Here is a 12,865-nt window from a genome sequence, read left to right on the forward strand (position 1 = left end):
CATTAGGGGATGAAATTGGCGACATGTGAGACGTTGGGGCAAAGATCATAACTTTGGATTCCATCCAGTCAGTGTAAGATCAACAGTCTTTCAACACTTGTGAAAGAGATGCTGAGGTAATTCAGAAAAAAATATAGAGGGATGCCATAAATATAGAAATTTTAGCACAGGTTCCGACAGCAATATCAAATAGGTATTATACGGAAATGTAATGTGTTGTTAGGAACTGTCCTGATGAAAGTGTTGCTAATGCAGATCAGGATTTTGTTTCTCTCTGTGGAATACAATGATTATTGCAGGGCTTCCTTCGCAGACGCCTCATTGAAATTACTACCGACGGCGACACCTGCTGTCATAAACTAGAACCGCATTTGATTTTGTAGGTCACGTGGAACTTTCTAGCCTCTGGTTTGAGTTCCTCTCCGGACCTAAATATACGTCGCACGCGAAGTAGGCATGGCGTCCTTCAGTCACTGGAGTTTGTAACAGACATTTATCTATTTGTGCTTCTGTATCTGTTTTAGCTCGTTTTGTTTTTTTATGTAGCTGTAGAAATATTTGTCACCATGGCGACCAGGACCCTGTGTCAAGTTTTCCAGCGCTGTAAGTAACTGCTAACCAACGGTAACCGTGTGTCATTAGCATGGGAGCTAGCGAGGTTGTATTGACAGCTTAAAAATACCTTCTTCTTTTTTTTTTCCACAGAAGACATTTGACTTGATATAGTGTACGTGTGTAATTAATAACATTAATTTTCATCAACATTAGACGTCCTAGGAAGTTATTCCAGTAACACAGCACACACAGTACCAGGAGGACCGCTAATTAACGTTACTAAATGCACCTGTACTTTTTCCTGTTACATGGGAAAATGTCTGCCGTGTCATAGCTCTGTTACGGAATTCAAGTATTGTAGAAATGAGTGAAAATTGAAAAAATGTTCCTATGATATATAAACTCGGGTAAGCACACTACGGTTAGCTGCGTCGTAACTCCGCCTTTATCTTCGAAGTTTCTAGGCATTTTAATGTTAAACACTCTAAATAGCCATAGCCATTGTTTAACTGTGCATGAAGATTATCTGCAAAAAGCCCCAAGTTCGACTTGACTACCTGTCTAATCGCTAGCACGACCGTAGTGCAGATGTGACAGCATAAAGACTTTTACACATCATGTCCCTAAAGCCAGCTAAACGAGTCTGTGAATGCACTTCGTTTTCCCCCCCGGACATGATTGACATTGCTACCAAGTGTCTGGTAAAAGGATATCTGCCGACATTAATTAGGAAGTTAAATAAATTATACTGTATATCCTTACTTTAGACCCTAATATGGGTCTAAATCCAAATTAACACTGGAGCCTACGCTTCCCATAATACAACTCAGTAGCTTGATTGGTGGCCATACGTGCCCACACCTTTCAAACTCCACAGCCCCAGTTTGAAACACAGGCTTTCTGTTATAACTTGTAGTCTGAAGCCCAGATAACCCTGTTGACATTGATATGGTGTCATCTGTGACTTTGCAAAAACTTCTCCAGAGTCCCGGGGGAAATTATACAACTAAATTTACATGTAAAATTGTTGAAAGGCTCCTTTCTATGTAATAGTAACACTCATAACAGAGTAGTGTCAAAGTATTTAGCCTGTATTTGTTTCTTCGGTGGCATTCTCCACCAAAAAGTACATTTTAGACATTAGTGAATACTCCGCTGTCCTTTTGGTTCATTTTGGCTCGTCTTGCCCCCCTCCGAAGGCTATGCATCTACAGCAGCGGCTGTGCGTCCACAAGCGGCCGAGGTCCGCAGCCAGCGCAACGCCGTCTTCTCCAGAGAGCAGGCCAGGCAGAGAGCTCTGTACCCTCGCATCGAGAAGATAGAGGTGTCCATGCAGGGCCCGGGGCTGGATGGTACACTGCTCATCATGAACAAAGGGATGTCCACTCCACTGAGCTGTGCCAGGCGTGAGTGAAAGGGAGCTTGGGGGTTGTCCAGTCCCTGAATCTTTAACCTTTACTGTAACCATTTTTAAAGTCAGGTCAGGCTTCTGAAATAAACACAAACTTCAATCTTTGATAAACTACATGCCTTAGCTCCATTTGCATGCATTAATAATGTACCGCCATAATTTTCACAATAAATAAATACTTGTTTTTGCACTTAAATGAACTCCTCTGTGTTTCCCTCAGACTTGACAGAGTATCACGTGACCAACTCAGCTCTGGCCCTGGTAGATGGGGAACTATGGCCTCTCCACCAGCCCCTCGTCCACTCTTGCTCACTTACCTTGCTCACATTTAAAGACAGTGACCCAACACTGGTCAACCAGGTACTTTACAACTAAAAATATTATTTTATTTTATAGACTTTCTGATTGCTTGGGACGTTTGTCAAATATTTATCTAATATATTTATCTTAAATTCATCTCCCGTTTTATTTGTAATATACCACATTTGGCATTCTCCTGCTGTTTAGACCATAAATGAAGCTGTAGTTATTTGTGCTCATGACATTTGTGGAATATCATTCATTGCTCAGATGTTTTTCCAAAAAGTAAAGTCAGAGAATTTCAGAAGTTCTCGAGGAAAATAAGAGAATATCAGGGAATTTTAGAAATAGGTAATTGGTGTATATCATTACAGTTTCTCCTGCATGTTTATTTCTGTACAGGGTATTGTGTTTTTTTAAATTGTGTGGCCATTTTACTGTAGTGAGACTTAGTCTTATAGAAATTTACGACCTGAAAACGTGAACCGACTAGGAAAGGAACCGAGATTTAAAAAAAAAAAAAAAAAAAAAAGACAGCAAACAGTTTCCTGTTGAAATGCACCAGAAAAACATTAATTCTGGCCTACGGCATCATGTTTTTTTATTTTTTAACTGCCCATTTGTCTTTAGTCTCCATATCAACAAATATACATTCAAAATATTATAAATGCCTTCTTTAAAGCCCCTTTGTGCTCAGTCCATACCTAAATTCCATGTCATACTTGTCAACTTCTTTTAACGTACATGTTCTTGCAATCATTGTACTGTAGATCATTTGTTACCAACCTTCTTAGCTTGTCTCCACTTAACAGTAAACAGTGTTTATATGTGACCCCTCGTCATGAGTTTGTTAGTCAGCCAAAGTGATTTTCCCCTCTCAAATTGTTTTATTTGATCATATCATATATAGAGATCTGAATAAGGTAAAGCTATTTGACAAGACAGAAGGAAGTTTGAAAATCAACACATTTTTATGTTTAAGTTTATTTTTGATTCTGTTTTAACATATTAATCATCTTGTGACTGTAAATGTTTTAGTCTGGACAATAAAAATGTCGTCTTTTCTTGTCCTTCCAGGCCTATTGGCGTTCCTGTGCTGCTTTGCTGGGTCAGGTGCTGGAGACTGCCTTCAAGGACGACTATACTGTGGAGTTGCTCAGCACACTAGAGGTGCCAGGTAGAGGAGCTCCTCTTCATGTCAGAACAGGCACCAGAGACCAGTACAATTTGTCTTTGTTCAACAAACCAGTGAGGGTCATTTGCTACACTGCCAGGACCTTTTTTAGACAGAACTGAAAGCCTCGGTTAGATGTAGTGTCTGGTCTTGGCCTGTACTCAGACTAAATTGAGTATATTTTTAAAAAAACAGGTAGAATTGTTGTATTACTGTGTAAGTGGATATTCATTGTTTAAATTAATTGAAATTAATTTCTGGCAGGTATTATTATTATTTTTTAGTTTATGTAATTGTAAAGTAAGTTTTGCATTTTGGTAGGAGGTCATATGTTTCAGTTGTGTTCTGCTAATTTTTTCCCACGTCATGTGTTTCCCTGCAGTCACTTCAGGAGCCTTCTGCTGTGATGTGGCACTCGACTCTCAGCTGGATTCATGGACTCCCTCTGAGGTGTGTGTGTGTGTGTGCAGCTAAAAGCTCAGTTAAGCTTCTGCAGTCATTACTGAGCATCTCTCCATCTATTTTCTAAAGAAACATTTTCCAGTATTAATAAAGTATGAAGGATGTGTGTTTCCATCAGTTGGTATATGAGCTTTGTTTTAAGATATAAATGCGTTAGAAAAATTTTTCTGTCCTCATCTGTGATTTTTTTTGTTTCGTTTGTTTGTTTGTCTTTTTGAAAAAAATTTAATGCCTGTAAGGCAAACTCAACACTAAGCCGAATGGCATTATTTCACTGGTTTCTCCATTGTCCATTTCTATATTTCTGCAGTAAGATGAGAACTTTTAATGGTCCACATTGGCAACAATATTAGCCCGATAATGTAAGCTTGTTGATATCACTTAAACCATAATGAGTGTCAACTGCTTAAAGGGGGAAATGGTTCTGTATAATTATTATAATTATTTGGATCTCGATAATTATTTTCTAATCAGTCGTGACTCACTTCATACTTTTTACATACTACTGGCTTATTGACTGATGTTTTTGCTGTTGCCCTGCTGTCGTTTGTACTGACACCAGGTCAGCAAAATAACTGTAGCTAGAAACATTACCTTCACTCTGTGTGCAGCAGGTCTTTGTTCTTGAAACAGCATTTTTCTTCAGGAAAAGATGCTCTGGTGTAGAATTTCTTTTCCTATTTGATTGGCAGTAGTCCTCCCGGTCAAATGGTCACTGCAAACGCGATGGTCTGCTATGTGCAGTGTACGGACACAGAGTGTTTTAATCCATTTGTAGTGCAAGTAGCCACAACTTCAGTGTGTCCCTGTCCCCCATAGGTAGTCTGCAAAAGCTTTGCAAAGGGTGGTGTGTCATTTTGTTGTCACAGTTCAGAAATGCGCAAACCAGAGCCATTGTTTGTTTGTTTTGTTTTTTTAATCATTTGAATAACAGTGAGCTACGCTCTCTGTACTCCAAGTCTGCAACGTTACTCCACTCTTCTGCTGACAGCTCTCTTCAACTCTCACACAGGTTTACACTGTTGTCTTCTTGCTACAACTCACCTCCCACAAGATTTCAGAGCGAGACTTCTGTTACACGTTAGACACACGTCTATCTCTGTAGGAAGTGGCTGTTCAGGGTTTGTTGTTCTGTCCTCCACAACCAACAGGGGCTGCAGTCAGTTTGACATATGTTGGGTGATTAAATGCTGGCAAAAAATACCAAGACACAGAAATATTATAGACCACTCCTGCAGTTATTGTTTTGCCTAGATAAAGTTATTGCTGCCCTGTCGTGCTAACGTCCTCCTTTAAACCTTGTCTAATGCTTTCTTTGTCAGTATTTGGCAAAAGAAATAGAGGGTTTGCATAATCTTGAGTGTTCTTATCTTGTAAGTTTTTCTATGTATTTACATGCATTTGTGTGTGTGTGTGTGTGTGTGTGTGTGTGTGTGTGTGTGTGTGTGTGTGTGTGTGTGTGTGTGTGTGTGTGTGTGTGTGTGTGTGTGTGAGAGAGAGAGACAGAGAGACAGCTGGTGATGTATTGCATATTGCAGTGTGAACTTTTATTATCACCTTTTGAAGTGAAGCTTCTATTAGTCACAAGCAGTTGCAGAGGAGGAATGACGCAGAGCTTTTTTTAGTTTGAATCTTTGATTACAGGACTCCTGGATCTTTTACTGCAATTGATCCTTGTAAACTAACATGGCTATTTTTCTCTCCAGGAGTCATTGCGCTCTCTGACCCGAGGGGCCCAGCAGCTGATCCACCAGGACCTGGTCTGGGAGCCTCTGGAGGTGGTGCCCTCTGTGGCGCTGGAGGTCTTCTCACACAGCAGGTAAACTCTCCTTATCTCCTGATCTCACTTCTATAACTCCGACATAGCTCTCTCCACTACTCTTTATACCTTTTTTGCTGGCGTCATACCTCCAGTCCTACTTTCTTATTTTTATTTATTTACTTATTTTATCTTTACTGTCTCCCCCATAGTCACATGGTTACTATTGTGGTTGACCACACCGTTGAATTTTCTCTCTGTCTATCCCAGGTATAAACAGGAAGAGGTGGAACAGAAGGCAGCACAAAATCCAAAAGGCACAGTGATGCTCTACAGGTGACATGACATACATATGTTTTGGTGCAGAACTTCATTTCTGCTTACATATTCCCAGTGTAGTGTTAATTTCTTGTCACGTTTGTGCGTATCTAAAGAATTGTGCATATTTCGTGCATTTCTCAGCTAACCTCACACAACCACTTACCTTTTCTGTAGATGTGGTGACCATGTGCTGCTGAGCGGGGGCCCTCTGGTGGCCAGGACAGGCCTGTGCTCCCAGTACGAGGTGACAGGCCTCCACAGCCTGGGCCAGGGTCCCTGGGGCCTCCACCGTCGAGCACAGGGCCTTTCCCTGCCTCTGCAGCTGCAGGTAGGGACATGTGTATGGAATATGTTGACATAACAGCCCTTATATACACTGAGGATTTCTCAAAAAGTTTAGCTGTGGACCCTGTGACTTTTTTTTTATACACCTACATGCCAGACAGTTTGTTAGTTGTATTTTAAAATCTTGATTAATGTTGCCTTATCAGTGAAATTATATTCATTCTAACCTATTTAAGAAAAGTAATTCTTTAGCAGTCTGCAATGGTTTCCCTTGAGATTATTAATAAAGTCTGTTTTGCTATGAAACAAAAAAAATGCATTATATATGACAATTAATGGTCCTTCTAATGTCAGTGGTATTCCTTTATAAATGCACAGAAGTGTATGACACAATAAAAGTACTTTATTGGTGTCTACATGTGCCTGCAAGTCACGTTTTCTCTTTCTCTCTGCAGGCTCACCACACAGTCTGGAGGAAACTGAGGCAGCGGGCACAGAAACTGGTAAGAACAACAGAAATCTACCTCACACACTCATTCAACAGCAGTGACATCAAAGCTTAAGCGCTGAGGCCAGCTCACAGAAGGAGGGCCGTTAGTGTTTTGGGGCAATGGTTCGGTCTAGAGGCTGGATACATGTCCAAATCACTGTCTTTTCCACATTCAGCCAGCCTGCTCGCTGGCTGCAGCCATTACTTCAGATTTTACAAAGCAGCCAGAGGTTAGGATTTAACGCAGCTATTTTTATTGCTTTGCATTTATATTTTGGCAAAAAAACAGGGAGAGGATATGCAGTGTAGGATGTAGTCTTACCAGATCTCATCAACCTCATGAAGGACAAACTGCTGTTTTCTGATCTCGACATCAAATACGCAGACACTAACTCAAGATCCAAGGAAGGAGTATTTTTAAATCTCTCCAGGTTCAAAGCGCTTATTCTAGATGTTGTACATCGTGACACTCAGATTGATGCAAAGTTGAATCTGCTCTGTCTGAGCATAACCAAGTGTGACTCAGGCTCTAAAGCAGAAGCATAAATTCTTCAAATTCAAACTAGGCTACGAGTTAATTTTGGATGGAGCCATCTAGGCGAAATATATTTTGCTGCAGCCTTTCTGGCATCCTCTGTGCATCACTGATTGCGTAATGAAAAAAAAAAAAAAAAGATGTACTCATTAATAGACACACTTGAGTTGGCAACTGATGACATACTATGCTGCGGCCTAAATTTTATTTTCAGAGATTTGGTTAATCAGGGAATTGAAATAGCACTTCATTTAAAACAACAGTATGGACCAACATTAAAAGTGTCAAACATTTGGATCATGTCTTTCTCAGGATTAGCATGCAGAACCACTGCAGGGGCGGCTGGACGTCAGTTTTACGCTCTGAGAGGACACTGTTCCATATTATCACCTGACACCAGACATGCTGGTTTCTCTTGTCACGTTCAGTGTTTTGAGATAACTGTCTGTCTCTCCTTCATGAGGGGAAGAAATGACAAAAAAAGTGAAGACTACCTGTCCAATGAAAAAAGTGACAGACATCAAGCTAGAGTATCTAAAAGCTACAAGGGCTGGATTGAAATCAGTTTAAAACACGGGTTCCTATGTATTTCATTTCAGAATTTCCACACATGAAAGTGTAGTTCCGGTTAATTACAACTTGAGTCTTCGCTATTGTAATACTGGCCATTACTTCACTAAAACTACGGAGGAAGCTTTGTATCTGCCTTTTTATATTGAAACCCATTGTTTGTGAACTCCCTTAGAATCTGTTCTAAGCCTGGAAAAATGACATTCTAGTACTGTGCACCCTGGTCTTGGAGTAATACCAGTATTGGTAGTAGAGTACCAATACTGACACAGGGAAGAAGATGGGGGACCACTTTGCATCCTCGTATCCAGAATGCAACACTTTTTCCCTTTTTAGGCGTGTGCACAATTAAAGTCAGTATATCAATATTGTATATTTAAAGTTCCTATGTGACTGTTAAATATTCTATGCTGCCATTTTGGTCAAGTCTCCGTAGTAAATGAGATAACATGCAAGATTAAATCAAAATTGTCAGTGGAGATAAAAGCTTATACAGGATAATTCTGGTTTTATTACAACTTGGGTCTTATTTTCATAGTTTTGGCCATCATTTCTAGCTTTCATGATAAAGTAAGTGCTATATATATATTGCTATATTGGTACACCAAAGTCCAAATGGGCAAGAAACACCAGTGGTCAGACGATCAGACAGAGAGAATGTATGTATGTATATATGTATGTATACATGTCCTCCGCCTGTACGTGCCACCATAAAGAACTCACCAGAAACAGGTTTATAAAAGCAGTGAGGTGTGGGCGGGATCATTTATGAGCCGGCTGCTGGCAGTAGGGAAGCATGTCCCCCGTCTGCCTCCAGCTGGTGCTCAAACACAGCCGCCCACACTGCAAACAGATTCTCCCAAATTTCCCCGTGGGGAGCATCATGCCCCCACACCCCACTAATATCTCTGTGGAAGTTTCCTTTTTAAAAGAGGATTTTTAAGCCATTTATACTATATCAAACATTCACCAAAGACAGAAAAAAGATTTGAGAGAGAGGACATAATAATTATTAAAGTAACTATGAACATAATCATTAACGTGGCATTTTTTCTTTTTTGTTTTGTTTTTGCAAAGGTCGAGTTGCCCAGCCCTGAGGAAGTGACTCCACCCTCTCTTCCTGACCCAGCTCCACCTCCGACCAGCCAGTAACGACCTCTGTGTAACCTTCCACACACACATACACACTTTGACATGTATCTGATTGTATTATTTGTTCAATAAATGTGTATAAAAATGTGACAAATCACTTCCACATATCTCTTTCTTTCGGGACTCGTCGTAAATTGAAGTAAATCGTTTACATTTTTGACCCCATTGTCATACAAAACACGGGTGTTCCTCTTGCATCATGTGTGTTGAAAGAAAGATTTCAACACTCCCTGGGGGGGCTGCCTGGGATTATAACTGTCCAGCTGATTCTGGGTGTGTAGGAGTGAGCAAGAAGAGTGAAACTGGAAATGTGTAGACGTGTGCTTGTGTGTGTCAGCAGTTTGCTTAACAAAAAAAGCTGTGTGTGTGTGTGTGTGTGTGTGTTGGCTGGAGGTGAGGCAGCAGTGCAGCTGTTGTGCCTATCATTCGTCAAACAGGTGGCTCTCAATCCTCAGTGTGTGTTCAGAGGCAAGTGTGAGAAAGTGTGAGCAAGCCAGACTATTCAAGGTTTACATTTTTCTCCCAGGATTCCAGGCATTTAGACATGTTCGAGACAACACTCCTGTTTTCTGTGAGAGATCACCCTTCTCTCTTCTAACCATATCCCTGCTATTGTACATCTATAGTGTTCTGATGTTCTATAGTATTGTTTAATACCACTTTCTTATAAGACACCTTTTTTAACGTGTGTGTGTGTGTGTGTGTGTGTGTGTGTGTGTGTGTGTGTGTGTGTGTGTGTGTGTCTGTGTGTGTGTGTGTGTGTCTGTGTCTGTACACACGTATACATACATGCATGCATACATAAAAACAAACGCATGCATATATAGTTAGTAAATCTTTATTAACACATTTTAATACATCTTTGTCTAAAAGGTAAAACCCGTTATTTCGTAAGAAAGGGTTGAATAGAGCTGAAGCAACTATGCGGTTTGTCAAATCATAATTCATAGTTTAAAAAAAAAAAAGTGAATAAAAAGTGAATAGGTGTATTTCCCAATATGTCGACTTATGCTTTATTAATGGTTAAAAGAATTAGTCGCAGCCTACTTAAGGCTTTATAAGACACCTTATTTGAAAGGGGTACCAATAGTTTTTAGATCGCAGTATGTTTAGCTCACCATTTGTGTCATTGTACAGGTGGTTACAGACAGCTGGTAATGTTTAATGATCACCAATGACATAAAGAAAATTGAGCAGCTTCCACAGACTTTTTGCTCATTTCCCCTCCCCCATGTGTATGTTTCAGATCCCTGTTTGACATTCGAGCATGTGCCCCTCTGTTTGTCCATGGACGGACAAGAAAAGTGAAAGACAGGTAGCATAATACAGCACAAGCCCCTTTTTTGTGTTCAGATAATCCGAGGAGCGCTCTAATGTTGTATGCCTATGCGACAGGGAACTTTTTTTCCTGCATTTAATCACCATCAGCAGACGACTGAGGATTTAGCAAACCCTAAGGCCAGAAAAGTTAGCCGCTGTGCAGCTGTTGCTCCCACTCAAGCATCCCACTGCCACCGCTACTACCCCCACCCCGACACACCCAAGCACATATGCCTCGGACTCGCAGCCAGTCTTACCACCAGTGCCAATAGAGATGTTTGAATCAGTGTCCCGAATTCCTCGCTGTTCTGTGCTGCCTTAGAGATGTTTAGGAACGACTGCTGCGCCTGCGACGCTGCTGCTCAAACATTATTAAATTTGAATAGCTACTAAAACACTCTAGAATAATGCATTCCTAGGAATGAATTTATAATGCACTTCTGTTCTCAAGTTTATGCGGAAGAGCTCACGCAGTACGAGGCCCCCAGTGCTTTCATCCCAGAGGCTCCCTCATTTTATCTCATACTCAAAGCAGTAAACATATTCCTCAGGCGTCGAGGCAGAGTTTTAACGTTGGCCAATCCAGTGTCCATGCCCAGGCTCGGTGAGTCATTAGTAATTCACTGCGGAGCCACTGATCTGCAGGACTTTGGTTAATGAGAGAGTACCTGTCACTAATCAGCGCTGAGCTTCTTACTAAGAAATGTAATTGGTCATCATGCATTTCTCATTTCAAATCCCTGAAAGCACTGATTTGATTACTACACTCCCAAACTCTATGACTGCACCCTTCTTCAGAAATTCTGTTACTCTTATTTATCTTTTACATTTTAATAATGGATAAGTCATATGTCATCCTCCATGTGATACGAAGTTAAACCAGATTCACAGACAATTCATAAAAATAACAATAACATAGAATAAGGATGGAGAAAAATATACCAAAATAGCCATAAGTCAAGAAATAAATAAGGCCACATTAGATCCTTCCCTTGCTAATTTCTCTCAAAAAAGGAAAAAGAGTCTATCAGCAATAATTGTCAAAAAATGAAGGAAAAAAAATCCATAGTTCTGAAATATTAGATGGTCACATTATGAGTAGAGACCATTAAAAGAAAACCCATTAGCCAACTCATGTATCTTAGAACAAAACTTGCCTTACAACTGAGCGTCCCCATGCCAACTGGATTCATCTACAAATTAAGAAAAATACAAGAAAACCAGCCCAAAATCTTGCAAATCATTTTGCTTCTGTAGTTGTTATCTGCTAATGCAACAATTGTGATAATTGCAACAGTGATTGACCTACAATAAATGTCATAGGAACTTCTTCCTCCCACGACATGATACAAAATCCATTTCTTTGTACGTAATTATCACTAGTCTCCTCCATTGTCTGTTATCAAGAGAGCGATCAGGCACTGAATACATATTCTGTTTTTGGCCTTGAGAGTGTTTCGAGCCCTCCCTTCATCTCATAAGCCTTTAATTCTTTCGGACTGCACCTCTCTCAAGTTTTACTCTGTTTTACAGCATCCTGATCCAGGGCTGAACATGATTTTGTCATCCTTTTTGCTCTCTAAAGTCAGAAAAGTCTGAATACATAGACCCAAAAGAACTCAAATTTACTACCATTATATTATGCTGTATACTCTGACCCCAGATCAACGAGGGGACTAACCAGTATTTATACGGAAAGGGATGATTTAATGAGGGCAGGATGTTATTTTTGGATAATTCAACTTCAGTCTGAAATTCAGAGGCCAGCTGAAGTGTTCACTGTAGCTTTTGGAGCTTCTTTTTACAGATTCATACACATTGATGCATCTCCTTTTCAATAGGTGTCTCAGTGCTCGCCGTACGCCTACTGTGACTTCCCTGTTTCCCTTTTTCGTTTCCTTCTTTTAATATTATAATGGTATCACTTTCTACTAAAGGCACCCTTTGTAAAAGGTTTATAGTTTTTAATCAATTGCTTAATCGATGTTAATAAATCCTTTACCATAGCCCAGTTATAAACCACACAGTGAATAAGAACACATTCTGGGCTACCAGGCTTTGTCTGGTGTTGATCTTTTTTGTTTTATGTGGGTAATAATGGAAAGCTATTACTAAATCCTAGTATATTAAAAAGTTTTTAAATACTGGATTTTGGTCCGGATCCTATCCTATAACTAGAGTACGGTCTAGACCAGTTCTACCTGAAAAGTGCCCTGAGATAACTTCCGTTATGATTGGGCGCTATTTGAATTGAATTGAATTGAATTGAATTGAATTGAATTGAATTGTATCCTCTGCAGCTCTTTACCATAAGGTAAGTGGTCATATGGTCCAATGGGTCAAAGGGCTTTTTCACAACCTGGCAAACTTAATGGCTGCCCTTATTAATGGCTTATAAGTAGCCTAATCTATAAAGCATTAGAAAAAGATTTGTTATTCTTTAAGGAATTACCACAAGGCTCTAAAGGCTGCCTAATTAGCAAGTGTTACCATAATTACCCTTGCTTGGATTCACATCCCCAGGAGACTTG

General features: G+C 40.1%; 1 protein-coding gene across 1 annotated transcript; it reads left to right on the forward strand.

Annotated features, from left to right (window-relative positions):
- The first annotated feature begins 393 nt into the window (after positions 1-393).
- mrpl39 (mitochondrial ribosomal protein L39) lies at positions 394-9,111 on the forward strand. Its single transcript, XM_040142222.1, has 11 exons — positions 394-450; positions 547-603; positions 1,755-1,961; positions 2,187-2,326; positions 3,344-3,443; positions 3,823-3,890; positions 5,609-5,721; positions 5,932-5,997; positions 6,157-6,310; positions 6,723-6,770; positions 8,940-9,111. The coding sequence occupies exons 2-11, from the start codon at positions 567-569 to the stop codon at positions 9,012-9,014; spliced, it is 1,008 nt and encodes a 335-aa protein (XP_039998156.1). The 5' UTR covers positions 394-450; positions 547-566; the 3' UTR covers positions 9,015-9,111.
- The last annotated feature ends 3,754 nt before the right edge of the window (positions 9,112-12,865 follow it).

Source organism: Xiphias gladius, chromosome 13 (genome assembly GCF_016859285.1).
Source record: "Xiphias gladius isolate SHS-SW01 ecotype Sanya breed wild chromosome 13, ASM1685928v1, whole genome shotgun sequence".
NCBI classification, from domain to species: Eukaryota; Metazoa; Chordata; class Actinopteri; order Istiophoriformes; family Xiphiidae; genus Xiphias; species Xiphias gladius.

Bases quoted from the DNA above. Each gene is read 5' to 3' on its own strand.
- mrpl39 (XM_040142222.1), top strand. From the start codon at position 567: ATGGCGACCAGGACCCTGTGTCAAGTTTTCCAGCGCT. The intron at 3,444-3,822 runs GTAGAGGAGCTC...GTTTCCCTGCAG, and splicing joins CAGCACACTAGAGGTGCCAG to TCACTTCAGGAGCCTTCTGC. The intron at 6,311-6,722 runs GTAGGGACATGT...TTCTCTCTGCAG, and splicing joins CCCTGCCTCTGCAGCTGCAG to GCTCACCACACAGTCTGGAG.